The sequence below is a fragment of the Coregonus clupeaformis genome, chromosome 39, assembly GCF_020615455.1.
Source record: "Coregonus clupeaformis isolate EN_2021a chromosome 39, ASM2061545v1, whole genome shotgun sequence".
NCBI classification, from domain to species: Eukaryota; Metazoa; Chordata; class Actinopteri; order Salmoniformes; family Salmonidae; genus Coregonus; species Coregonus clupeaformis.
The window spans coordinates 9,832,259-9,859,758 of NC_059230.1; the positions used below are offsets into that span (position 1 = coordinate 9,832,259).

At 40.8% G+C, this 27,500-nt stretch overlaps 1 protein-coding gene and 1 long non-coding RNA gene across 2 annotated transcripts in view; one reads left to right on the plus strand and one right to left on the minus strand.

Moving 5' to 3' along the window:
- Positions 1-71: 71 nt before the first annotated feature.
- Positions 72-5,702, minus strand: LOC121554677. Its single transcript, XR_005997748.2, has 4 exons — positions 5,379-5,702; positions 4,730-4,849; positions 1,981-2,133; positions 72-427 (listed from the first exon to the last, which is right to left on the minus strand). It is a non-coding gene; the product is annotated as an uncharacterized LOC121554677 (long non-coding RNA).
- Positions 5,703-20,345: 14,643 nt separating this feature from the next.
- Positions 20,346-27,500, plus strand: part of ddx58 (DEAD (Asp-Glu-Ala-Asp) box polypeptide 58) — a 33,907-nt gene continuing 26,752 nt past the window's right edge. Inside the window, exons 1-4 of the mRNA XM_045211895.1 lie at positions 20,346-20,603; positions 21,092-21,223; positions 22,339-22,520; positions 26,107-26,257. Of these exons, the coding sequence (XP_045067830.1) occupies positions 20,498-20,603; positions 21,092-21,223; positions 22,339-22,520; positions 26,107-26,257 (571 nt within the window). The 5' untranslated portion in view covers positions 20,346-20,497. The remainder of the gene's footprint in view (positions 20,604-21,091; positions 21,224-22,338; positions 22,521-26,106; positions 26,258-27,500) is intronic.

The following is a 27,500-nucleotide window of genomic DNA, read 5'->3' on the forward strand; positions in this document are numbered from 1 at the left end:
GGTTCTCCTCAGACCAACAAACACAGTCAGGGGAAGTGATTTGATTTAAGGAAAGACACTAGTGGTAGCTCTTATTTTTTTCCTTTTTTAATAAAAATCATGTTGCACAATGTGAAAAATATTACTCACATCTAAGACAAACTAACTATGGTAAAAAAAAACATTCAGCATTGTGGTGTATAAATTAGTCTGAAAGAGCAGCTGGTCAGTAAAGACAGACTTCATCACAGTAGGCAACGGGATGGAGACTGGTCCAGGGTCCCGTAAAGACAGACTTCATCACAGTAGGCAACGGGATGGAGACTGGTCCAGGGTCCCGTAAAGACAGACTTCATCACAGTAGGCAACGGGATGGAGACTGGTCCAGGGTCCCGGTTGTCGACTTTGTCTTGGGAATGTCCATGGTATTAATAACTGAAGACTTTAGCTGGGGGGGGAAATAAGGGATTGACATAAGTTTAAATTCACTGTTTTGTGATGTCATAATCGACCAAGAGCAGTTAAAATTACATGTGTAGAATATTCATAAACACAAACAAACAAACAAACAAACATTCACATCTTCCTAGCTGGGACCACAACAGAAGTATTCAGAATGTAATGAAAAGACAAGAGGATATCCTCAGAGAACATGAACATTATTTGGTAAGGAGAGAGTCCAAAGTAGAGAGTTGGGTGTTACAACTGACCGTAGCTAAGGAGTTCATTAGTGGATACTATCCTCAGAAAGAACAGGCTCCAAAGCACACATTATCTGGTCTGGTTTAGAAACTCTGTGGTCACAACTTACCATAAAGAGTATGGCTACAGTAGTAGCTAGCTAGTTAAACAGCAGTAGCTAGCTAGTTAAACAGCAGTAGCTAGCTAGTTAAACAGCAGTAGCTAGCTAGTTAAACAGCAGTAGCTAGCTAGTTAAACAGCAGTAGCTAGCTAGTTAAACAGCAGTAGCTAGCTAGTTAAACAGTAGTAGCTAGCTAGTTAAACAGCAGTAGCTAGCTAGTTAAACAGCAGTAACTAGCTAGTTAAACAGTAGTAGCTAGCTAGTTAAACAGCAGTAGCTAGCTAGTTAAACAGCAGTAGCTAGCTAGTTAAACAGCAGTAGCTAGCTAGTTAAACAGCAGTAGCTAGCTAGTTAAACAGCAGTAGCTAGCTAGTTAAACAGCAGTAGCTAGCTAGTTAAACAGTAGTAGCTAGCTAGTTAAACAGCAGTAGCTAGCTAGTTAAACAGCAGTAGCTAGCTAGTTAAACAGCAGTAGCTAGCTAGTTAAACAGCAGTAGCTAGCTAGTTAAACAGCAGTAGCTAGCTAGTTAAACAGCAGTAGCTAGCTAGTTAAACAGCAGTAGCTAGCTAGTTAAACAGCAGTAGCTAGCTAGTTAAACAGCAGTAGCTAGCTAGTTAAACAGCAGTAGCTAGCTAGTTAAACAGCAGTAGCTAGCTAGTTAAACAGCAGTAGCTAGCTAGTTAAACAGCAGTAGCTAGCTAGTTAAACAGCAGTAGCTAGCTAGTTAAACAGCAGTAGCTAGCTAGTTAAACTCTGTGGTCACAACTCTGAGTTGGGGTTAAATTACTGTTAGAAGTTCATTTTTTGTAATTTTGGATTTTTTTACTTTTTTTTTAGGGGGTAGATCAGCTTTAATATTGCAGATAGATTGTAACTTCAATCAATGTAATTGTCTGCATCACTTCCAATCCCCCATATGTTTTTTTCCCCTCGCAAATATATATATATATATATATGTAAACTTCCGACTTCAACTGTAGACAGACAGACAGACAGACAGACAGACACAGACATACAGACAGACAGACAGACAAGACAGACAGACAGACAGTCTTCCTTGGAGAGAGGAGAACGGGTGAAACTGATATGAGGGGGGACACACACAGGAGGGTTAGGGAGAGGATGGTCATCGGCAGCCAAGACTAATGGGACATGTGGAGTCAAATAAATGTCTGCGTGTGTATGTATGTGTGCTCACCAGCTCGTGGAGGAAGTGGTCCGTCTGTACCAGCTGGAAGGGGCGTAGTTCGTCCTGGATGGCCCCGCCCCCTCCCTCCATATCATGGCGTGCGAGTCGCGAGGTGATGATGCGTTGGACGATGTTGACCAATGAGCTGTGGGCGCCGTACAGCTGTAACCAAGGGTCAGACGACAGGGGTCAAAGGTTCAACTTTTTTATTCATCAAATATAAGACTTGACACTAGCAGCAGTAAAATAATTTGGTTGCAAAGCTTACTGGCCTGTCCTACACCATTGAAGGCCGGCCCTTCACCATAGAAATATAATTATTATTGTGGTGCATTATTGCCATGGTAAATTGGAATGTTCAGTCAATGAGCATTATGGGTAATACACCTCTCCTGAATTAAACAAGCATAGAAAGAGGTCTTGGCTGATTTATTTTGATTTTCACATGATGTCAAGCAAAGAGGCACTGAGTTTTAAGGTAGGCCTTGAAATACATCCACAGGTACACCTCCAATTGACTCAAATGATGTCAATTAGCCTATCAGAAGCTTCTAAAGCCATGACATCATTTTCTTGAATTTTCCAAGCTGTTTAAAGGCACAGTCAACTTAGTGTATGTAAACTTCTGACCCAATAGAATTGTGATACAGTGAATTATAAGTGAAATAATCTGTCTAAACATTTTACTTGTGTCATGCACAAAGTAGATGTCCTAACCGACTTGCCAAAACTATAGTTTGTTAACAAGAAATGTGTGGAGTGGTTGGAAAACAAGTTTTAATGACTCCAACCTAAGTGTATGTAAAGACTTCAACTGTACATCCCCTTTTAAAAAATATATTTCCCTTTTATACTTTCCAACCCCACCACCCCTTCCTTAATTGGTGTAAACTAGTGAACAACAATGCTTAGGCCTCTACTTCCAGCTTATACATACAATATACATTTTATGGACACAGTCAATTTGACAATAATTATATTTTGTTTGTTTTTACTCCTGAACTTCCTCTACTCTCAACCTCTCTGATCATTTTCATGATGTCCATCTGGTTTGCTTCTTTATGCCATATCTTTCTAACTGTGCTCTTTCACAAAAGCTCTCAACCTATAACCTATATACTTATTATGGACACAGTATGCTTTACATTAGTTATCTTGTTATTAGTTGTTGTTAGTTGTTATTAGTCCCATCCTTCAACTCCATTCAATACCTCCCATCTATCTCTTAACACCATCCATATAGGATTTCTATTTGCCATATATATTTCAACTGTACTGTGATGTTTTACAAAAGTTCTGAACCTTTCTATTCTCATTGTTTCTACAGATTGTAAATTGAAAATTAAAATTTTTGCTAAAAGTATTATTATATTATTGATCGATTGACTATGACTTTTCAGATCACCCAGTAATGCTATCTGCAGGGTTAGCTCCAGGTAAATATTGCAATCCTTTAGCCATTCCTGGACCTGTGTCCAAAAACAAGCTACAAATGGACAGAACCAAAACAAATGATCTAATGATTCTGTCTCTTCGCAGCAAAATCTGCAGAGCTGGGAAGATTGTATCCCCCATATAAATAACATTATATTGGTAGCAAGAATTTTGTATAATAATTTAAATTGAAAAATTCTAAGTTTAGAATCCGGCGTCGTTTTGCGTGTCAGTTCATAAACACTATGCCATGGGATCGGTACGTCAAAAATCTCTTCCCAACTATTTTGCAATCTATATGGGACGGCTGTCAATCCTTTGGTCCTTAAATGAAACTGGTATACTTTTTTATTTATCACAGTTTTCTTTAACCAATTATGTTCTTTAATGCAAGGCCGACAGACAAGTTCCTTACTTTTTCCCCCTTCCACTTTCCTCTTCCATTTTTGCGGTAATGCTGCAATTATTTGGTTGTAATTTTGGGTAGAGCAGACATTTCCATATGATTTTGTTAGCTGCATGTGTGACATAACTCCACCAGTCCTACCTGTTTTTTTATCAATTAGTATATTTGAGTTTAACCACAACATTATTTGTTCTGTCGTTTCTGGAGGATTAAATTGAAATTGCAACCAACTTTCTATGGCTTGTTTTAGAAATAGTGATATTTGGGAGATGATTTCCTTTTCAAATAACTGAAAATGAGTGGTTGTAATCTGAATAAAGGGAAAAAGGCCATTCTTGAACATTGGGTGAGACAATCTTACTCATTTGCTAGAGAACCAGTTTGGATTTAAGTATAACTTTTGTATGACTGAAGCTTTTAGTGATAGTTCTAATGCTTTAATATTTAATAATTTCTGTCCTCCGAATTCATATTCATTATATAGGCCCGTTTAATTTAGTCTGGCTTGCCGTTCCAAATAAAATTGAATATTTTTTTACATATACATTTTAAAAACTGTTCGCTAGGCGTAGGCAAGACCATAAGCAAATAGGTAAACTGGGATAATACTAAAGAGTTAATCAGTGTGATTTTTCCACAAATAGTCAGGTATTTACCTTTCCATGGTAGCAAGATCTTATCTATTTTTGCTAACTTTCTATTAAAATTTATTGGAGTGAGATCATTTATTTAATTTGGGACATGTATTCCGAGTTGAGTTGTTAGTTGGTGTTCTGAGTTTGAGTTGAGGTTAACTTACTGTTAGAAGTTGAGTTGTTAGTTGGTGTTCTGAGTTTGAGTTGAGGTTAACTTACTGTTAGAAGTTGAGTTGTTAGTTAGTGTTCTGAGTTTGAGTTGAGGTTAACTTACTGTACTTACCGTATTTGAGCTTTAGTTGTGTAGTTTGATGTCGAGTCTCTTCTCCAGCTGCATCTGTGCTGCTATCCTACTACCATAGATGACATAGGTCCACGACAGCACCACTATGGCCAGCAGGAGCTGGAAACAAACACACAACACAATATTTACAGCAACTTACTAAGTATGTTTACAGAATTACATTAAAAAAATACGATAAAATGTACTATCTATTATGTTGACATGGGTTAACTTCTAAAATTGTTTCCGATTACATATAACTTAGCTAGCTAGCTTTGGTACTGACTGTTGTGTGTCAGGCAGGGACCTGGCCACTTTGGCCAGAGCTGAAACTGTCAACTAGCTAACGTTAGCTAGCTGGCATCCAGGCTAGTTAGCTAAGCTATGTAGCTAGCTAGTTAGCTAAGCTCACGAAGTTTTCAAACATATCGGCCACAGCTTGTCTAGATACGTTCAGTTGTTGGGAGTTATGTGATTAGCTATTGTACTGTAGCGTAGATACATAGGCCAGCTCACCGTGTTGTTGTTGAAATGTAACGTTAGACCTAGCTCACATTTTACAAGTATTATATCCCTTGCAGTTAGCTAGCTAGCTAGCACAACCAGCCGGCTAAAACATCCAGCTACGGGAACATAAAAAGCTACTCACAACAGAGTAGAGTCTATCCAATGCTCGGTTGCTGATGTTCATCATCTTCAATGTTGGTAGAAGTTGACTGAACCACAACGTTTTGTTTAGCTGCGGTTAGCTGTTTAGCTGGCTAGCTGTCTGGCTTCCATGTCTATGACACCACGGACGGTCAACACACTGTTGCCAGTCAAAAGCTTCACTCTGGCGCCATCTGTCGGAATTAGGGGCCTAAAAGACAATAACCAATAGCTACTAGCAGGGCAATTATGACATGACAATTGTCCCATTTGTAGATGAGAAGTGGACGTGTAATACTAAGAAATCAAGATGAAATAGTTTCAACCAACAACAACAAAAGTGGATGCAACGCAACCAACATAAACATGTCTCTTATTTTCCTTGGCCACCAGAGGGTTGCGCTAAAGGGAAAGTTGGTGAAACCATACAGGAGAGGAAGTACAAAACCAACGACGCTAGACGGAGAGGAATATGTTTAAGCAAAAGGCAGTTTATTAAACACAGAGATAGCTGGTATCTGCTCAAGCTACATGCATGGACCCATTCAGTTGCCTTTTATGCAGACAGTTGAAAAGGGATCAAAAACAGAGTTTTCAGCATTACTTTATACAATGCAACATAAAGAAAGGGTCTTTCTTCTAGTCCCTTGATTGGTTCCTGAGGCGTAGGAGGCGGGTCTGCTCTGTCCAGAGCAGAAGCCCCATTGGTGCACGGCAGAGTCCTCTGCCCTTGGCACCCGACCAGTAGAAAGAAGTGCAGTTGTGTGTGTGTGCGTATGCATTTTTGTGTGTGTGCGTCCTCAGAGCAAGAACTCGTGAGGCATGAAAATGAGTGTGCGTATGCATGGAGATGTGTGTGTGAATGTGTATGTCTCATGGGAAAGACTCGTGGGGAGCAACCAGATTGTGGCCTGTGGCGTGGGTGTTGTCCTTGACAAGATATTGGTCCTCTGTCCATTGTTCTTGCATAGGAACAGCATTGATTGAAAACAAGCTCCTAACATTAAAATGGGTCATGCACAAGATTTTAGTCAGACCAAGCTATAACATTTTATATTTACTACGACAAAAGTCCTCCAGTCGACTGCTTTTTGCGCTCTGCTTTCTGATTCACAAGGCAACAGTCGGCTACCTTGCCTACCATAGATGTTACAATTTCTACTATTATTTAGGTCTGAATTCTCCGTAAAGTCGTCAGATAGCTGAGCTAAACTAGATGTTTTGACTGTGAACCGGAGAACTCTGCAGGGGAGTCGAGTTGTCAGGCAGGAAGAGAGATGCTCATGAGCTAGCTACTCAGTTAGCCTGTCAGCTGACGAGGTAGCTAACGTTAACTATAATCAACATCACATTTGTATTGTTTTGATTATTATTAGTGCTAGTGATGCAGCTAACCAGGGCGTGGGTGGTTCGCTGCTGGAGACGACGTGTGGACAGACAAGGACGTAGTACGTCACCCAGCTGCTACATCTTGTGGCGAAAACCACTCGTTTCACTCTACGTATGAATCCTAACAGGTAAATTAACTTTAAAACGTAGGTAGCTACACAGGGAAAGATCTAGGCCCTAGACTAGATCACTGGTAACATGTTTGTTGACCCACATCCCCGTAGTAGGCTAACCTACATTAATCTCAGCCCCAAATACAATGTAGGCAAGTGATGTATTGGGGAGGTGTATCGACTGACACCCATCTCCTCTAGAAGATGGACCCTACTAAGATGGAGTTGGGTGTTCGTCCGAGGGAGAGCAGAGAAGGCAGAGGGGGAGGTCAGGAACATGAGGAGCCCTCTAAGACCCACTTCGTCGCAGTCTGTCTCGGCCGAGGTGTCCCCAGACTCTTAAGACTACTATCTGCCTAGACCGGTTCAACCACATGACTTACCTCGACTATGGACCCTGGTCGAAAGCGGCGCACTATATAGGGAATAGGGTACCAACTAAGGTGTTCAGGAAATCCTGCCTACCAGCACTTGGCTCTTTAGAATTAATCCAGTTTTTCTTCTCTGATCTTTTGTCTTAATCCTATTTTATCTTAATCCTATTTTATCTTTTATCTTAATCCCATCTCTAGGTGGAGTGTCCGCTGTGGAAGCAGCAGTTCTCCTCCGTCCTCCACTCTATCAAGGCCCAGGGCAACTTTAAAGAGTACTATATCTCCTGTTACAGAGAATAACTACTAGTACTATATCTCCTGTTACAGAGAATAACTACTAGTACTATATCTCCTGTTATAGAGAATAACTACTAGTACTATATCTCCTGTTACAGAGAATAACTACTAGTACTATATCTCCTGTTACAGAGAATAACTACTAGTACTATATCTCCCGTTACAGAGAATAACTACTAGTACTATATCTCCTGTTACAGAGAATAACTACTAGTACTATATCTCCTGTTACAGAGAATAACTACTAGTACTATATCTCCTGTTATAGAGAATAACTACTAGTACTATATCTCCTGTTACAGAGAATAACTACTAGTACTATATCTCCTGTTATAGAGAATAACTACAAGTACTATATCTCCTGTTATAGAGAATAACTACTAGTACTATATCTCCTGTTGTAGAGAATAACTACAAGTACTATATCTCCTGTTACAGAGAATAACTACAAGTACTATATCTCCTGTTATAGAGAATAACTACTAGTACTATATCTCCTGTTATAGAGAATAACTACTAGTACTATATCTCCTGTTACAGAGAATAACTACTAGTACTATATCTCCTGTTACAGAGAATAACTACTAGTACTATATCTCCTGTTACAGAGAATAACTACTAGTACTATATCTCCTGTTACAGAGAATAACTACTAGTACTATATCTCCTGTTACAGAGAATAACTACTAGTACTATATCTCCTGTTACAGAGAATAACTACTAGTACTATATCTCCTGTTATAGAGAATAACTACTAGTACTATATCTCCTGTTACAGAGAATAACTACTAGTACTATATCTCCTGTTACAGAGAATAACTACTAGTACTATATCTCCTGTTATAGAGAATAACTACAAGTACTATATCTCCTGTTATAGAGAATAACTACAAGTACTATATCTCCTGTTATAGAGAATAACTACTAGTACTATATCTCCTGTTACAGAGAATAACTACTAGTACTATATCTCCTGTTACAGAGAATAACTACTAGTACTATATCTCCTGTTACAGAGAATAACTACTAGTACTATATCTCCTGTTACAGAGAATAACTACTAGTACTATATCTCCTGTTACAGAGAATAACTACTAGTACTATATCTCCTGTTACAGAGAATAACTACTAGTACTATATCTCCTGTTACAGAGAATAACTACTAGTACTATATCTCCTGTTACAGAGAATAACTACTAGTACTATATCTCCTGTTATAGAGAATAACTACTAGTACTATATCTCCTGTTACAGAGAATAACTACTAGTACTATATCTCCTGTTACAGAGAATAACTACTAGTACTATATCGCCTGTTACAGAGAATAACTACTAGTACTATATCTCCTGTTATAGAGAATAACTACTAGTACTATATCTCCTGTTACAGAGAATAACTACTAGTACTATATCTCCTGTTACAGAGAATAACTACTAGTACTATATCTCCTGTTACAGAGAATAACTACTAGTACTATATCTCCTGTTACAGAGAATAACTACTAGTACTATATCTCCTGTTACAGAGAATAACTACTAGTACTATATCTCCTGTTACAGAGAATAACTACTAGTACTATATCTCCTGTTACAGAGAATAACTACTAGTACTATATCTCCTGTTACAGAGAATAACTACTAGTACTATATCTCCTGTTATAGAGAATAACTACTAGTACTATATCTCCTGTTACAGAGAATAACTACTAGTACTATATCTCCTGTTACAGAGAATAACTACTAGTACTATATCGCCTGTTACAGAGAATAACTACTAGTACTATATCTCCTGTTACAGAGAATAACTACTAGTACTATATCTCCTGTTACAGAGAATAACTACTAGTACTATATCTCCTGTTACAGAGAATAACTACTAGTACTATATCTCCTGTTACAGAGAATAACTACTAGTACTATATCTCCTGTTACAGAGAATAACTACTAGTACTATATCTCCTGTTATAGAGAATAACTACTAGTACTATATCTCCTGTTACAGAGAATAACTACTAGTACTATATCTCCTGTTACAGAGAATAACTACTAGTACTATATCGCCTGTTACAGAGAATAACTACTAGTACTATATCTCCTGTTACAGAGAATAACTACTAGTACTATATCTCCTGTTATAGAGAATAACTACTAGTACTATATCTCCTGTTACAGAGAATAACTACTAGTACTATATCTCCTGTTACAGAGAATAACTACTAGTACTATATCTCCTGTTATAGAGAATAACTACAAGTACTATATCTCCTGTTATAGAGAATAACTACAAGTACTATATCTCCTGTTATAGAGAATAACTACTAGTACTATATCTCCTGTTACAGAGAATAACTACTAGTACTATATCTCCTGTTACAGAGAATAACTACTAGTACTATATCTCCTGTTACAGAGAATAACTACTAGTACTACATCTCCTGTTACAGAGAATAACTACTAGTACTACATCTCCTGTTACAGAGAATAACTACTAGTACTATATCTCCTGTTATAGAGAATAACTACAAGTACTATATCTCCTGTTACAGAGAATAACTACTAGTACTATATCTCCTGTTATAGAGAATAACTACAAGTACTATATCTCCTGTTATAGAGAATAACTACTAGTACTATATCTCCTGTTACAGAGAATAACTACTAGTACTATATCTCCTGTTACAGAGAATAACTACTAGTACTACATCTCCTGTTACAGAGAATAACTACTAGTACTACATCTCCTGTTACAGAGAATAACTACTAGTACTACATCTCCTGTTACAGAGAATAACTACTAGTACTACATCTCCTGTTACAGAGAATAACTACTAGTACTACAGTGCCTCCAGACAGTATTCATACCTCTTGACTTTTTCCACATGTTGTTGTGTTACAGCCTGAATTTAAAATGGGGGTCACTGGCCTACAGTACCCCATAATGTCAAAGTGGAATTGTTTTTCAAAATTTGTACAAATTAATAAAAAATGAAAAGCTGAAATGTCTTGAGTCAATATGTATTCAACCCCTTTGTTATGGCAAGCTTAAATAAGTTAATGAGTAAAACGTTGCTTAACAAGTCACATAATAAGTTGCATGGACTCACTTTATGTGCAATAATAGTGTTTGACATGATTTATTTTATGACTACGCCATCTCTGTACCCCACACATACAATTATCTGTAAGGTCCCTCAGTCGAACAGGGAATTTCAAGCACAAATTCAGGCACAAAGACCAGGGAAGTTTTTCAATGCCCCGCAAAGAAGGGCACCTATTGGTAGATGGGTAAAAATAAAAAAGCAGACATTGACTATCCCTTTGAGCATGGTGAAGTTATTAATTACACTTTGGATGGTGTATCAATACACCCAGTCACTACAAAGATACAGGCGTCCTTCCTAACTCAGTTGCCGGAGAGGAAGGAAACTGCTCAGGGATTTCACCATGAGGCCAATGGTGACTTTAAAACAGAGTTTAATGGCTGTGATAGGAGAAAACAGCATGGATCAACAACATTGTAGTTACTCCACAATACTAACCTACAGTGAGGGAAAAAAGTATTTGATCCCCTGCTGATTTTGTACGTTTGCCCACTGACAAAGACATGATCAGTCTATAATTTTAATGGTAGGTTTATTTGAACAGTGAGAGACAGAATAACAACAAAAAAATCCAGAAAAACACATGTCAAACATTTTATAAATTGATTTGCATTTTAATGAGGGAAATAAGTATTTGACCCCTCTGCAAAACATGACTTAGTACCTGGTGGCAAAACCCTTGTTGGCAATCACAGAGGTCAGACGTTTCTTGTAGTTGGCCACCAGGTTTGCACACATCTTTGCAGATCTTCTCCAAGTCATTAAGGTTTCGAGGCTGACGTTTGGCAACTCGAACCTTCAGCTCCCTCCACAGATTTTCTATGGGATTAAGGTCTGGAGACTGGCTAGGCCACTCCAGGACCTTAATGTGCTTCTTCTTGAGCCACTCCTTTGTTGCCTTGGCCGTGTGTTTTGGGTCATTGTCATGCTGGAATACCCATCCACGACCCATTTCCAATGCCCTGGCTGAGGGAAGGAGGTTCTCACCTAAGATTTGACGGTACATGGCCCCGTCCATCGTCCCTTTGATGCGGTGAAGTTGTGCTGTCTCCTTTGCAGAAAAACACCCCCAAAGCATAATGTTTCCACCTCCATGTTTGACGGTAGGGATGGTGTTCTTGGGGTCATAGGCAGCATTCCTCCTCCTCCAAACACGGCGAGTTGAATTGATGCCAAAGAGCTCGATTTTGGTCTCATCTGACCACAACACTTTCACCCAGTTCTCCTCTGAATCATTCAGATGTTCATTGGCAAACTTCAGACGGCCCTGTATATGTGCTTTCTTGAGCAGGGGACCTTGCGGGCTCTGCAGGATTTCAGTCCTTCACGGCGTAGTGTGTTACCAATTGTTTTCTTGGTGACTATGGTCCCAGCTGCCTTGAGATCATTGACAAGATCCTCCTGTGTAGTTCTGGGCTGATTCCTCACTGTTCTCATGATCATTGCAACTCCACGAGGTGAGATCTTGCATGGAGCCCCAGGCCGAGGGAGATTGACAGTTCTTTTGTGTTTCTTCCATTTGCGAATAATCGCACCAACTGTTGTCACCTTCTCACCAAGCTGCTTGGCGATGGTCTTGTAGCCCATTCCAGCCTTGTGTAGGTCTACAATCTTGTCCCTGACATCCTTGGAGAGCTCTTTGGCCATTGTGGATTGTTTGGAATCTGATTGATTGATTGCTTCTGTGGACAGGTGTCTTTTATACAGGTAACAAATTGAGATTAGGAGCACTCCCTTTAAGAGTGTGCTCCTAATCTCAGCTCGTTACCTGTATAAAAGACACCTGGGAGCCAGAAATCTTTCTGATTGAGAGGGGGTCAAATACTTATTTCCCTCATTAAAATGCAAATCTATTTATAACATTTTTCTGGATTTTGTTGTTGTTATTCTGTCTCTCACTGTTCAAATAAACCTACCATTAAAATTATAGACTGATCATCTCTTTGTCAGTGGGCAAACGTACAAAATCAGCAGGGGATCAAATACTTTTTTCCCTCACTGTAAATGACAGAGTTAAAAGAAGGAAGCCTGTACAGAATAAAAATGCATAATTGCATAATCAATGCTTGAAATTTGTGGGGTTTTGTTTGTCCACCCGCCTCTTGAGGATTGACCACAAGTTGTCAATGGGCCATGGACCCAAAATGTCGATGTTTTGTTCCCCGAGCCACTTAGTTATCACTTTTGCCTTATGGCAAGGTGCTCCATCATGCTGGAAAAGGCATTGTTCGTCACCAAACTGTTCTTGGATGGTTGGGAGAAGTTGCTCTCGGAGGATGTGTTGGTACCATTCTTTATTCATGGCTGTGTTCTTAGGCAAAATTGTGAGTGAGCCCACTCCCTTGGCTGAGAAGCAACCCCACACATGAATGGTCTCAGGATGCTTTACTGTTGGCATGAGACAGGACTGATGGTAGCTCTCACCTTGTCTTCTCCGGACAAGCTTTTTTCCGGATGCCCCAAACAATCGGAAAAGGGATTCATCAGAGAAAATGACTTTACCCCAGTCCTCAGCAGTCCAATCCCTGTACCTTTTGCAGAATATCAGTCTGTCCCTGATGTTTTTCCTGGAGAGAAGTGGTTTCCTCGCTGCCCTTCTTGACACCAGGCCATCCTCCAAAAGTCTTTGCCTCACTGTGCGTGCAGATGCACTCACACCTGCCTGCTGCCATTCCTGAGCAAGCTCTGCACTGGTGGTGCCCCGATCCCGCAGCTGAATCAACTTTAGGAGACAGTCCTGGCGCTTGCTGGACTTTCTTGGGCGCCCTGAAGCCTTCTTCACAACAATTTAACCTCTCTCCTTGAAGTTCTTGATGATCCAATAAATGGTTGATTTAGGTGCAATCTTACTAGCAGCAATATCCTTGCCTGTGAAGCCCTTTTGTGCAAAGCAATGATGACGGCACGTGTTTCCTTGCAGGTAACCATGGTTAACAGAGGAAGAACAATGATTTCAAGCACCACCCTCCTTTTAAAGCTTCCAGTCTTTTATTCTAACTCAATCAGCATGACAGAGTGATCTCCAGCCTTGTCCTCATCAACACTCTCACCTGTGTTAACGAGAGAATCACTGACATGATGTCAGCTGGTCCTTTTGTGGCAGGGCTGAAATGCAGTGGAAATGTTTTTTTGGGATTAAGCAAATTGCCATCATAAAAACTGAGGCAGCAGACTTTTTTCTTTTTTTTGGGGGGGGGGGGGGGTAGATCAGCTTAATATTGCAGATAGATTGTAACTTCCCTCAATGTAAATGTCTGCATCACTTCCAATCCCCCATGTTTTTATATATATACTCCCCTTTATTACTTTCCAACCCCGCCATCCTTTCCCTACTTGGAGTAAATTAGTGAACAACAATGCCCAGGCCTCTACTTCCGGTCTATACTTACTATCTACACCTTATGGACACAGTCAATTTTACAATAATTCTATTTTATTTGTTTTTGCTCCTGAACTTTTCTACTCTCAACCTCTCCGATCATTTTCATGATGTCCATCCGGTTTGCTTCTATATGCCATATCTTTCTAACTGTGCTCTTTCCCAAAAGCTCCCAACCTACAACCTAAATACTTATTATAGACACAGTATGCTTACATGATTAGTTATCTTGTTGTTAGTTGTTGTTAGTTGTTATTAGTCCCATCCTTCAGCTCCATTCAATACCTCCCATCTATCTCTTAACACCATCCATATAGGATTTCTATTTGCCATATATATTTCAACTGTACTGTGATGTTTTACAAAAGTTATGAACCTTTCTATTTTCATTGCTTCTACAGATTGTGAATTAAAAATAAACATTTTTGCTAAAAGTATTATTATATTATTGATCGATTGACTATGACTTTTCAGATCACCCAGTAATGCTATCTGCAAGGTTAGCTCCAGGTAAATATTGCAATCCTTTAGCCATTCCTGGACCTGTGTCCAAAAACAAGCTACAATAATTTAAATTGAAAGATTCTAATTTTTGAATCCGGTGTCGTTTTGCGTGTCAGTTCAAAAACACTATGCATTTACATTTACATTTACGTCATTTAGCAGACGCTCTTATCCAGAGCGACTTACAAATTGGTGCATTCACCCTATAGCCAGTGGGATAACCACTTTACAATTTTTTATTTTTATTTTTATTTATTTTTTTTGGGGGGGGGGGGGTTGAAGGATTACTTTATCCTATCCCAGGTATTCCTTAAAGAGGTGGGGTTTCAAATGTCTCCGGAAGGTGGTGAGTGACTCCGCTGTCCTGGCGTCGTGAGGGAGCTTGTTCCACCATTGGGGTGCCAGAGCAGCGAACAGTTTTGACTGGGCTGAGCGGGAACTATGCTTCCGCAGAGGAAGGGGAGCCAGCAGGCCAGAGGTGGATGAACGCAATGCCCTCGTTTGGGTGTAGGGACTGATCAGAGCCTGAAGGTACAGAGGTGCCATTCCCCTCACTGCTCCATAGGCAAGCACCATGGTCTTGTAACGGATGCGAGCTTCAACTGGAAGCCAGTGGAGTGTGCGGAGGAGGGGGGTGACGTGAGAGAACTTGGGAAGGTTGAACACCAGACGGGCTGCGGCATTCTGGATGAGTTGTAGGGGTTTAATGGCACAGGCAGGGAGCCCAGCCAACAGCGAGTTGCAGTAATCCAGACGGGAGATGACAAGTGCCTGGATTAGGACCATGGGATCGGTACGTCAAAAATCTCTTCCCAACTATTTTGCAATCTATATGGGACGGCTGTCAATCCTTTGGTCCTTAAATGAAACAGATATACTTTTTTATTTATCACAGTTTTCTTTAACCAATTATGTTCTTTAATGCAAGGCCGACAGACAAGTTCCTTACTTTCTCCCCCTTCCACTTTCCTCTTCCAGTTTTGCGGTAAGGCTGCAATTATTTGGTTGTAATTTTGGGTAGAGCAGACATTTCCATATGTTTTTGTTAGCTGCATGTGCGACATAACTCCACCAGTCCTACCGATGATATCATTTACGAAGATTATACCTTTTTTAAACATTTTGTCAAAAAATAAATGTTTTTGGTCAATTAGTATATTTGAATTTAACCACAATATTTGTTGCAATATTTGTTCTGTCGTTTCTGGAGGATTAAATTGAAATTGCAACCAACTTTCTATGGCTTGTTTTAGAAATAGTGATATTTGGGAGATGATTTCCTTTTCAAATAACTGAAAATGAGTGGTTGTAATCTGAATAAAGGGGAAAAGGCCATTCTTGAACATTGGGTGAGCCATTCTTACTAATTTGCTTGAGAACCAGTTCTGATTTAAGTATAACTTTTGTATGACTGAAGCTTTTAGTGATAGTTCTAATGCTTTAATATTTAATCATTTCTGTCCTCCGAATTCATATTCATTATATAAATAGGCCCTTTTAATTTTGTCTGGCTTGCCGTTCCAAATCAATTTGAATATTTTTTTTCACATATAATTTAAAAAACTGTTCGCTAGGCGTAGGCAACACCATAAGCAAATAGGTAAACTGGGATAATACTAAAGAGTTAATCAGGGTGATTTTTCCACATATTGACAGGTATTTACCTTTCCATGGTAGCAAGATCTTATCTATTTTTGCTAACTTTCTATTAACATTTATTGAAGTGAGATCATTTATTTCCTTTGGTATATGTATTCCGAGTATATCCACATCACCATCAGAACATTTTATTGGTAAACTACATGATAATGTAAATTTTTTATTTTTTAGTGATCCAATACGTAATATAGTACATTTGTCATAATTTGGTTATAATAGGCAGCAGACTTTGTGTAAATTAATATTTGTGTCATTCTCAAAACTTTTGACCACGACTGTACACCTGTTCTGAAAGGTCCCAGAGTCTGCAACACCACTAAGCAAGGGGCACCACCAAGCAAGCGGCACCATGAAGACCAAGGAGCTCTCCAAACAGGTCAGGGACAAAGTTGTGGAGAAGTACAGATCAGGGTTGGGTTATAAAAAAATATCCGAAACTTTGAACATCCCACGGAGCACCATTAAATCCATTATTGAAAAATGGAAAGATTATGGCACCACAACCAACCTGCCAAGAGAGGGCCGCCCACCAAAACTCACGGACCAGGCAAGGAGGGCATTAATCAGAGAGGCAACAAAGAGACCAAAGATAACCCTGAAGGAGCTGCAAAGCTCCACAGCGGAGATTGGATTATCTGTCCATAGCACCACAGTTCCTGAGTGGCGCAGTGGTCTAAGGCACTGCATCGCAGTGCTAACTGTGCCACTAGAGATCCTGGTTCGAATCCAGGCTCTGTCGCAGCCGGCCGCGACCGGGAGACTCATGGGCGGCGCAAATTGGCCCAAGCGTCGTCCAGGGTAGGGAGGGAATGGCCGGCAGGGATGTAGCTCAGTTGATAGAGCATGGCGTTTGCAACGCCAGGGTTGTGGGTTCGATTTCCACGGGGGGCCAGTATAAAAAAAAATAAAAAATAAAAAAAATGATGTATTCACTAACTGTAAGTCGCTCTGGATAAGAGCGTCTGCTAAATGACTAAAATGTAATGTAAATGTTAAGCCGTACACTCCACAGAGCTGGGCTTTACGGAAGAGTGGCCAGAAAAAAGCCATTGCTTAAAGAAAAAAATAAGCAAACAAGTTTGTTGTTCGCCAAAAGGCATGTGGGAGACTCCCCAAACATATGGAAGAAGGTACTCTGGTCAGATGAGACTAAAATTGAGCTTTTTAGCCATCAAGGAAAACTTTATGTCTGGCGCAAACCCAACACCTCTCATCACCCTGAGAACACCATCCCCACAGTGAAGCATGGTGGTGGCAGCATCATGCTGTGGGGATGTTTTTCATCGGCAGGGACTGGTCAGAATTGAAGGAATGATGGATGGCGCTAAATACAGGGACATTCTTGAGGGAAACCTGTTTCAGTCTTCCAGAGATTTGAGACTGGGACAGAGGTTCACCTTCCAGCAGGACAATGACCCTAAGCATACTGCTAAAGCAACACTTGAGTGGTCTAAGGGGAAACATTTAAATGTCTTGGAATGGCCTAGTCAAAGCCCAGAACTCAATCCAATTGAGAATCTGTGGTATGACTTAAAGATTGCTGTACACCAGCGGAACCCATCCAACTTGAAGGAGCTGGAGCAGTTTTGCCTTGAAGAATGGGCAAAAATCCCAGTGGCTAGACGTGCCAAGCTTATAGAGACATACCCCAAGAGACTTGGAGCTGTAATTGCTGGAAAAGGTGGCTCTACAAAGTATTGACTTTGGGAGGGGTGAATAGTTATGCACGCTCAAGTTTTCTGTTTTTGTGTCTTATTTCTTGTTTGTTTCACCCCCAAAAATATTTTGCATCTTCAAAGTGGTAGGCATGTTGTGTTAATCAAATGATACAAACCCCCAAATAATCCATTTTAATTCCAGGTTGTAAGGCAACAAAATAGGAAAAATGCCAAGGGGGTGAATACTTTCGCAAGCCATTGTACATATAATATAATGTTATTTTAGATGTGGTGGGGGAATCGAGTGGATTTGGTCCGTTGCTGTCCCGATTCTGGCCCTAAAATGGCAGCTTTGGCTCAGTTCAGGCTGCCAGATCTGGGCCGAATGACACCTTTTCGGACTTGGGCCGGATCCGGCTGCCAGACCCGGGCCAGCTGTTTTAGATCTGGCATGCTGGAATCAGGCCAGACCCGGGCCAGCAGTTTTAGATCTGGCATGCTGGAATCAGGCCAGACCCGGGCCAGCAGTTTTGGATCTGGCATGCTGGAATCAGGCCAGACCCGGGCCAGCTGTTTTAGATCTGGCATGCTGGAATCAGGCCAGACCCGGGCCAGCTGTTTTAGATCTGGGATGCTGGAATCAGGCCAGACCCGGGCCAGCAGTTTTAGATCTGGCATGCTGGAATCAGGCCAGACCCGGGCCAGCAGTTTTAGATCTGGCATGCTGGAATCAGGCCAGACCCGGGCCAGCAGTTTTAGATCTGGCATGCTGGAATCAGGTGTTTGTGGTACCTTTGTGCAATATCTACCATCGTAGTACGGATGAAGCCTGAGCTGGAATGTGAAGCTAACTAAAGCTGGCTAGCTTTAGAAAACCCTGAGTAGATTTAGTTTGCTTCGTAGGATACCCCTCAGATGATAGTTGATGAATCTGTTGTTTAAACTCCAGACCAGGGTTCAACTGTGTATGTGTCTCAAATTGCATCCTTTGGGCCCTGGTCAAAGTAGTGCACTTGACTATATAGGCCAGGAATATGGTGCCATTTGTTACTGTTATGAGATGATTATGGTGTTATTTGTATTTGTGTTTATTGTGGATCCCCATTAGTTCCTGCCAAGGCAGCAGCTACTCTCCCTGGGGTTTATTATGGATCCCCATTAGTTCCTGCCAAGGCAGCAGCTACTCTTCCTGGGGTTTATTATGGATCCCCATTAGTTCCTGCCAAGGCAGCAGCTACTCTTCCTGGGGTTTATTATGGATCCCCATTAGTTCCTGCCAAGGCAGCAGCTACTCTTCCTGGGGTTTATTATGGATCTCCATTAGTTCCTGCCAAGGCAGCAGCTACTCTTCCTGGGGTTTATTATGGATCCCCATTAGTTCCTGCCAAGGCAGCAGCTACTCTTCCTGGGGTTTATTATGGATCCCCATTAGTTCCTGCCAAGGCAGCAGCTACTCTTCCTGGGGTTTATTATGGATCCCCATTAGTTCCTGCCAAGGCAGCAGCTACTCTTCCTGGGGTTTATTATGGATCCCCATTAGTTCCTGCCAAGGCAGCAGCTACTCTTCCTGGGGTTTATTTTGGATCCCCATTAGTTCCTGCCAAGGCAGCAGCTACTCTTCCTGGGGTTTATTTTGGATCCCCATTAGTTCCTGCCAAGGCAGCAGCTACTCTTCCTGGGGTTTATTATGGATCCCCATTAGTTCCTGCCAAGGTAGCAGTTACTCTTTCTGGGGTCCAGCAAAATTAAGGCAGTTATACATTTAAAAACCATTACAATACATTCATAACAGATTTCACAACATATTAAGAATGTGCCCTCAGGCCTCTACTCTACTACCACATATCTACAACACAACATCCATGTGTACATGTGTGTATAGTGTGTATGTTATCATGTGTTTGTATGCGTGTGTCTATGTTTGTGTTGCTTCACAGTCCCCGCTGTTCCATAAGGTGTATTTTTTATCTGTTTTTTATCACAAGATGCTGCTTTGTATAATATTGTATAATAATTGTGACAGGAATTATTCCTAATAAATGTGTCAAATGTTTTAATGTAATGGTACTGAACATTACTTCATCATTTGAATAATTGAGTCACCTGACATGATCAATAAACTATTATCATTACAAGCGATACATGATAAGTCACTTGATCATCTTTCAGACGTTTCATTTGTTCGCTCTGCTATTTCATTGATGCAGTACCTCTATAGTGTTTGATCAATTCAATCTGTCTCGTTTGCCTCAGTGTGACACATACTGAATGTTATTTGGCACAGAAACAACATTAGTTCACCACGACCGTAGAGACTGATCTTTGGCCAGTTTTGCGTCGCCCTCCCCTAGTGGGTTAGGTAACGATTAGCTGAGTCCAAACTGATCCTAGATCTGGGTCTAACTACCCTACACCATCCTCTGGGCACTTTACTGAGGCGAGTGTTTCGTTTTATTGCAACTCGGTTAGTTTTAGTTTCGTTTCTGCGGGCTGGCGAGGCAGAGGCGGTGGTTTCCAGTGACTCGGATATACGAGATCAGCTGAACCAGTGCGACCAATATCACGGAAGATAGCGGTTGAGCAGCTGTCAACTTAACGCAAGAGACATATTCAGTATCTCTCTGCTATTAGTTAATCGATTCGATCATGTATGAGTTTGAGAAGAGCAATCTACGGAAGTTTAGTAAATACGTGGTTGATTTTTTGCGACCGTCTTACGTTAAAGGCTTCATGACTACGTACCTGAATGGAGGTACAGTATGTCTGGTGTCACTCTGTGGTTTTAGCTACTAACGTTAGTCTGTACGTTTCCTTTACCGCTGTTGTCCTGTTGTTGTTTCATATCTACAGACACTGTCCGTTTTTTATTTCATCATGGTAATATATTTTGAATGTAATTCTACAAACAGCGATTTGTTTTTTTATTGCTGTCTCACGGCCTGTTACGCTGACAAATGATTTGCATGTACAGAAATGACAGCGGTCACTTCCAACCTACCACCACTAGAAAGTGCCAATGTACAGCAATTCCAGCTTTTCTTCCCTTATTCCGCTTTAACGGTCTCTCCTCTCCTTCTCATTTTGCGTACTACAGGCCAACATTGTAGTCATTTACACAGAGACTTACAGCAGCAATTAGTGTTACCTGCCTTGCTGAAGTGCACGACGCTCTTAACCGCTAAGCTACCTTCCTCTACCTCTTCCTCTTCTCCTGAAATGAACCTGTGTTCCATGTTCCAGAGGTTGTAGAGAGGATCCTATCAGAGGAGAGCAGGTCTGTGACGTCAGCAGCCCAGGTGTTTCTAGACCAGGTGTGTCTCCTGGAGGAACAGGGATGGTACCAGGCCCTGCTAGACGCCCTGTACGCCGAAGGTAGGTGGGTGTGTCCTGGAGGAACAGGGATGGTACCAGGCCCTGCTAGACGCCCTGTACGCCGAAGGTAGGTGGGTGTGTCCTGGAGGAACAGGGATGGTACCAGGCCCTGCTAGACGCCCTGTACGCCGAAGGTAGGTGGGTGTGATCTGGAGGAACAGGGATGGTACCAGGCCCTGCTAGACGCCCTGTACGCCGAAGGTAGGTGTGTGTGTCCTGGAGGAACAGGGATGGTACCAGGCCCTGCTAGACGCCCTGTACGCCGAAGGTAGGTGGGTGTGATTTGGAGGAACAGGGATGGTACCAGGCCCTGCTAGACGCCCTGTACGCCGAAGGTAGGTGGGTGTGTCCTGGAGGAACAGGGATGGTACCAGGCCCTGCTAGACGCCCTGTACGCCGAAGGTAGGTGTGTGTCTCCTGGAGGAACAGGGATGGTACCAGGCCCTGCTAGACGCCCTGTACGCCGAAGGTAGGTGGGTTTGTGTGTGTGTGTGTGTGTGTGTGTGTCTCCTGGAGGAACAGGGATGGTACCAGGCCCTGCTAGACGCCCTGTACGCCGAAGGTAGGTGGGTTTTGTGTGTGTGTGTGTGTGTGTGTGTGTGTGTGTGTGTGTCCTGGAGGAACAGGGATGGTACCAGGCCCTGCTAGATGCTCTGTACACCGAAAGTAGGTGTGTTTTGTTGTGTGTGTGTGTGTGTGTGTGTGTGTGTGTGTGTGTGTGTGTGTGTGTGTGTGTGTGTGTCCTGGAGGAACTGGGATGGTACCAGGCCCTGCTAGATGCCCCGCACTGAAAGTAGGTGTGTGTGTGTGTGTGTGTGTGTGTGTGTCCTGGAGGAACTGGGATGGTACCAGGCCCTGCTAGATGCCCCGCACTGAAAGTAGGTGTGTGTGTGTGTGTGTGTGTGTGTCCTGGAGGAACAGGGATGGTACCAGGCCCTGCTAGATGCTCTGTACACCGAAAGTAGGTGTGTTTTGTGTGTGTGTGTGTGTGTGTGTGTGTGTGTGTGTGTGTGTGTGTGTGTGTGTGTGTGTGTGTGTGTGTGTGTGTGTGATCTGGAGGAACTGGGATGGTACCAGGCCCTGCTAGATATATTTGTTATTGTTGTTGTCTCTAGGCTATAAGGGTCTGTGTGAGGCCCTGAAGCGGTGGGACTTTGGGACCCTGGAGAGCACCAAGCTACACAGAGAGCTTCTACAACGGATAGAACCCCACTTCACCAAACATATCAAAACCAGAGACCTGCTGGTACACCTGGGGGAGTGTCTCAGAAAGAGAGAGTGTGAAGAGATACAGGCGGTGAGTTACATAGTCATAATGTAGTCATAATATACTAGTTATATAGTATTAATATAGTCATAATATACTAGTTATATAGTATTAATATAGTCATAATATACTAGTTATGTAGTCATAATATACTAGGTATATAGTATTAATATAGTCATAATATACTAGTTATGTAGTATTAATATAGTCATAATATACTAGTTATATAGTATTAATATAGTCATAATATACTAGTTATGTAGTATTAATATAGTCATAATATACTAGTTATATAGTCATCATGTAGTCATAATATACTAGTTATATAGTATTAATATACTAGTTATATAGTATTAATATAGTCATAATATACTAGTTATATAGTATTAATATAGTCATAATATACTAGTTATGTAGTCATAATATACTAGTTATATAGTATTAATATAGTCATAATATACTAGTTATATAGTATTGATATAGTCATAATATACTAGTTATATAATCATATTAGAGTCATAATATACTAGTTATATGGTATTAATATAGTCATAATATACTAATTATATAGTCATAATATACTAGTTATTAAGAATTAATAAGTCATAATATAGTTATATAGTCATAATATACTAGTTATATAGTATTAATGTAGTCATAATATACTAGTTATGTAGTATTCATATGTCATAAACTCACTAGTTATATAGTCATCATATACTAGTTATTTATGTTCATAATATAGTCACAATATACTAGTTATATAGTCATAATATGCTAGTTATATAGTATTAATATAGTCATAATACACTAGTTATATAGTCATACAATATTATTAATATACTAGTTATATAGTCATAATGTACTAGTTAAATATTCATAATATAGTCATAATATAGTAATAATATATTAGTTGTATAGTATTAATATAGTCATAATATACTAGTTATATAGTATTAATATTGTCATAATATACTAGTTATATAGTAAAAATATATTCATAATATATTAGTTATATAGTAATAATATAGTCATACTATACTGGTTATGTAGTATTCATATAGTCATAATATACTAGTTATTTTGTCATACTATACTAGTTATATAGTATTAATATAGTCAAAATATACTAGTTATATAGTAATAATATAGTCGGAATATACGAGTTATTAAGTATTAATATAGTCATAATATACGAGTTATATAGTCATAATATACTAGCTATGTAGTATTAATATAGTAATAATATACTAGTTATAAAGTATTCATATAGTTCAAATATACTAGTTATATAGTCAGAATATAGTAGTTATATAGTATTAATATAGTAATAATTTACTGGTTAAATAGTTTTAATATAGTCATAATATACTAGTTAAAGTGGCTTGCGAAAGTATTCACCCCCCTTGGCATTTTTCCTATTTTGTTGCCTTACAACCTGGAATTAAAATGGATTTTTGGGGGGTTTGTATCATTTGATTTACACAACATGCCTACCACTTTGAAGATGCAAAATATTTTTTCTTGTGAAACAAACAAGAAATAAGACAAATAAAACAGAAAACTTTAGCGTGCATAACTATTCACCCCCCCAAGTCAATACTTTGTAGAGCCACCTTTTCCAGCAATTACATTTGCAAGTCTCTTGGGGTATGTCTCTATAAGCTTGGCACATCTAGCCAATGGGATTTTTGCCCATTCTTCAAGGCAAAACTGCTCCAGCTCCTTCAACTTGGATGGGTTCCGCTGGTGTACAGCAATCTTTAAGTCATACATTGACTAGGCCATTCCAAGACATTTAAATGTTTCCCCTTAAACCACTCGAGTGTTGCTTTAGCAGTATGCTTAGGGTCATTGTCCTGCTGGAAGGTGAACCTCCGTCCCAGTCTCAAATCTCTGGAAGACTGAAACAGGTTTCCCTCAAGAATTTCCCTGTATTTAGCGCCATCCATCATTCCTTCAATTCTGACCAGTTTCCCAGTCCCTGCCGATGAAAAACATCCCCACAGCATGATGCTGCCACCACCATGCTTCACTGTAGGGATGGTGTTCTCGGGGTGATGAGAGGTGTTGGGTTTGCGCCAGACATTGTGTTTTCCTTGATGGCCAAAAAGCTCTATTATAGTCTCATCTGACCAGAGTACCTTCTTCCATATGTTTGGGGAGTCTCCCACATGGCTTATGGTGAACACCAAACGTGTTTGCTTATTCTTTTCTTTAAGCAATGACTTTTTTTCTGGCCACTCTTCCGTAAAGCCCAGCTCTGTGGAGTGTACGGCTTAAAGAGGTCCTATGGACAGATACTCCAATCTCCGCTGTGGAGCTTTGCAGCTCCTTCAGGGTTATCTTTGGTCTGTTTGTTGCCTCTGATTAATGCCCTCCTTGCCTGGTCCGTGAGTTTTGGTGGGCGGCCCTCTCTTGACAGGTTTGTTGTGGTGCCATATTGTTTCAATTTTTTAATAATGGATTTAATGGTGCTCCGTGGGATGTTCAAAGTTTCGGATATTTTTTTATAACCCAACCCTGATCTGTACAACTTTGTCCCTGACTTGTTTGGAGAGCTCCTTGGTCTTCATGGTGCCGCTTGCTTGGTGGTGCCCCTTGCTTAGTGGTGTTGCGGACTCTGGGGCCTTTCAGAACAGGTGTATATATATATACTGAGATCATGTGACACTTCGATTGCACACAGGTGGTCTTTATTTAACTAATTATGTGACTTCTGAAGGCAATTGGTTGTACCAGATCTTATTTAGGGGCTTCATAGCAAAGGGGGTGAATACATATGCACGCACCACTTTTATTCTTTTCATTCCACTTCACCAATTTGGACTATTTTGTGTATGTCCATTACATGAAATCCAAATAAAAATCAATTTAAATTACAGGTTGTAATGCAACAAAATAGGAAAAACGCCAAGGGGGATGAATACTTTTGCAAGGCACTGTATGTATACAGTATATGAATAGTGTGTTTAGTCATAATCAGACCCTGGAGGGCACCTAAACACACCCAGAGTTATGTTGTTGTTGTTGTTGTTGTTGTTGTAGGAGTAGTAGTATTAGTATTAGTAGTATTAGTATTAGTAGTAGTAGTAGTAGTAGTAGTAGTAGTAGTAGTAGTAGTAGTAGTAGTAGTAGCAGTAGCAGCAGTAGTAGTAGTAGTAGTAGTAGCAGCAGGTAGTAGTGGCAGCAGTAGCAGTAGCAGAGCAGCAGTGTAGTGTGGTAGTGGGTAGTAGTGGTAGTAGTAGCAGCAGCAGTGCAGCAGTAGTAGCAGCAGTAGCAGTGGTAGTAGTAGTAGTAGGTGGTGGTGGTAGGGTAGTAGTAGTAGTAGTAGTAGTAGTGGCAGCAGTGGAGTAGGGGTGGTGGTAGTAGGAGTAGTGGTAGTAGTAGTAGTAGTAGTGAGTAGTGGTAGTGGTAGTGAGTAGTAGTAGTAGTAGTAGTAGTAGTAGTAGTAGTAGTAGTAGTAGTAGTAGGGAGTAGTAGTAGTAGTAGTAGTAGTAGTAGTAGTAGTAGTAGTAGTAGTAGTAGTAGTAGTAGTAGTAGTAGTAGTAGTAGTAGTAGTAGTAGTAGAGGGTTAGAGCGCTCCATAGCTGTAATACTGTTGTTGTTGTTGTAGACAGAGAACCTGTTGGGGCCTATAGCAGCAGCGGAGAGGCTGACTGACTGTCTGAAGAGAAGTGATAAAGAAAACTGGTTCAAACTGCTGAAGATGGCTCTGGCCAACTGTGAACAGACAGTGGCCCTGGAGCAACTGGACCCTGACACAGGTAGGACACATATACACACACACACAACACACACACACACACACACACACACACAACACACACACACACACACACGCAAATCAACTGCACTAGTTGTTAAGGCTCTGGCAGCAAAGACGGACCTAGCAAAGCTGCAGCTGGCTCAAATCATCAACAACATACATGATAGTCTTTCCTGGTTGAAGGTTGAGGAGAGATTAACTGCTTCTCTTCTAGTTTTTATGATAAATATTACTGTGAAGAAAATTCCAGATTGTCTGCATAATCAAATAACATTCAGCTCAGACACCCATTCATACCCCACAAGACATGCCACCAGGGGTCTCTTCACAGTCCTCAAGTCCAAATCGAATTCACAGCAACACACAGTTTTATACAGAGCCATGATCGCATGGATCTCCCTTTCATGTCCACTTACTCAAGCAAACAGCAAAATTACCTTTAAAAAATGGATTAAACATCATCTCATGGAACGGCGGGGAATGTGAGGGGACAGACACACACAGACACACACACACAGACACACACACACACACAGACACACACATACACAGACACACACACAGACACACACACACAGACACACACACAGACACACACTAACAGACACACACTAACAGACACACACTAACAGACACATATTGTTTTAGTTGTATTGTTTGTATATCATTGTATTTTAAATGTCTGTGACTGTCCTTGTCTATCAGTGTATCAGTGTTATGTTATTTGTCATGTTTTGTTTTTTGTGGATCCCAGGAAGATTAGCTGTTCCTTCGGTAAAAGCTAATGGGGATCCGAATAAACCCCAGGAAGAGTAGCTGCTAGCCCTCAGACGGCTAACAAGAAGAGTAGCTGCTAGCCCTCAGACGGCTAACAAGAAGAGTAGCTGCTAGCCCTCAGATGGCTAACAGGGAAGTGTAGCTGCTAGCCCTCAGACGGCTAACAGGGAAGAGTAGCTGCTAGCCCTCAGACAGCTAACAGGGAAGAGTAGCTGCTAGCCCTCAGACTGCTAACAGGAAGTGTAGCTGCTAGCCCTCAGACGGCTAACAGGAAGGGTAACTGCTAGCCCTCAGACGGCTAACAGGGAAGAGTAGCTGCTAGCCCTCAGACGGCTAACAGAAGGGTAACTGCTAGCCCTCAGACGGCTAACAAGAAGAGTAGCTGCTAGCCCTCAGACGGCTAACAGGAAGTGTAGCTGCTAGCCCTCAGACGGCTAACAGGAAGAGTAGCTGCTAGCCCTCAG